General features: G+C 40.5%; 1 gene segment (V, D, J or C); it reads right to left on the bottom strand.

Annotated features, from left to right (window-relative positions):
- Positions 1 to 755: 755 nt before the first annotated feature.
- Positions 756 to 1,300, bottom strand: LOC127677966 (immunoglobulin kappa variable 1-39-like). The segment is given in 2 exon segments: positions 756 to 1,075; positions 1,199 to 1,300. Coding segments are annotated over 2 exon segments (375 nt in total).
- Positions 1,301 to 1,634: the final 334 nt, after the last annotated feature.

Below are 1,634 nucleotides of genomic sequence, written 5' to 3'. Positions count from 1 at the left end.
GAATTAATTTTTTGAGATGGCCTCATCCCTCATCACGGGTCCATGCCTAACAACTGTATATGGTCTTTACAAGTTCTATCTCCTCTTTGTTGAGTATTTTAGCTAATATTCCTGTTGGGTCCAAAGCTTAAAGGGACTAAATACCAACCAGAGAGAACACATGGAGGGACCCATGGCACCAGCTGCATCTGCAGTAGAGGATAGCATTATTTGTCCTCAATGGTATGGGAGCACCTTAGGCCTATGAAGGCTCAATAACTGAGCATAGGTGAATGCTAGGGCCAGAGGTGGGAGTGTGCGTGGGGAGCATCCTCGTAGTAGCAGGAATGATGGAGGTTTGTGGAGTGAAAAGTGGGAAGGGGATAATATTTGAAAGGTAAAATAAAATGACAAATAAAAAAATGAATAAAATAAATACTGGTACTTGGAAGCTAATTTTCGGTATTTAAGTAAATATGGTGCTAGGAATGTGCATAGTAGCTTTCCCTGTTCTATATGTATTCCAACTAGTGCCACAATTCAGACACCTCACAGGGAATGACTGTGTCCTCTGTTAAGGCAGAGAAGATATTAGTACTCTGTATTTTTAGAAATAAAGAGGAAGGAAGATTGGGGACAGAGAGGACCTCTTAGCCTTTTGTAAAAAAACAAATGGGCTTTGAAAAATCACTCCCATGACACCTGAAAAACAGTTTCTTCCTCATGAGAAGAGGCAGCTGGAGCAGTTCAGTCTTTCACTCTGCTTCCACAGGGGTTTATGTTATGACTGGTATCACTGTGGGAAGGTTATAACCTTGCTGACAATAGTAAGTTGCAATATCATCAGGCTCCAGGCCACTGATGGTGAGAGAATAGTCTGTCCCAGACCCACTGCCACTGAACCTTGATGGGACCCCAGATTGTAGAGTGGATGTGTAATAAATTAGGGGTTTAACAATTCCATCTGGTTTCTTCTGATACCAGGCCAAATATTTGTTAATGTTCTCACTTGCCCTGCAACTGATGGTAACACTGTCTCCCAAAGATGCAGACAGGGATGATGGAGACTGTATCATCTGGATGTCACAATTGGAACCTAGAATTAGAGACATAGTAAATATCTACATAGTTAAGCATAGTAAGAGAGGACATCCCCCAAATGCCAGTCAACACTTATGACCATGTAACAGTGAAACTCTCATTTCAGTTCTTTTTTTACCAGGAAGCCAGAGAAGCAAGATCCCAAGGAACAGAATCAGGACCCCCATGTCCATGCTGAGACTTGACTGCAATGACAACTGCACAGGGTTTAGCTGGTATATGAAGAAGTCCCTAAAGCTGTGCAGTGAATGTATGCAAATCACTAGAAACCTGTTATTTTATTTCTTGGCACAGGTGCAATGCTTACTCAACCCAGCACTTATCACAAGCCCAGTGTCCCTAGACGCTCAAGGTCTGACCACAAATATTTCTCCAGAGAGTGCATTTGTTTTTATGGTTTTAAAACTATAGCAGGCATTTTGAAGTTTATTTTAAAGTTTCTAATATATTTGAGCTCCATTTTGAATAATATGTTTCAAAAATAATACAGAGTAATGTAAGAATATTCTGCTGTCAGGAAATATATAAGAGAGAAGGGAATATTCAATCTTTAG

This window comes from Apodemus sylvaticus, chromosome 2, assembly GCF_947179515.1.
Source record: "Apodemus sylvaticus chromosome 2, mApoSyl1.1, whole genome shotgun sequence".
NCBI classification, from domain to species: Eukaryota; Metazoa; Chordata; class Mammalia; order Rodentia; family Muridae; genus Apodemus; species Apodemus sylvaticus.
Note: the sequence above shows the minus strand (reverse complement) of the source record. Positions and strands in the feature narration are given on the sequence as shown.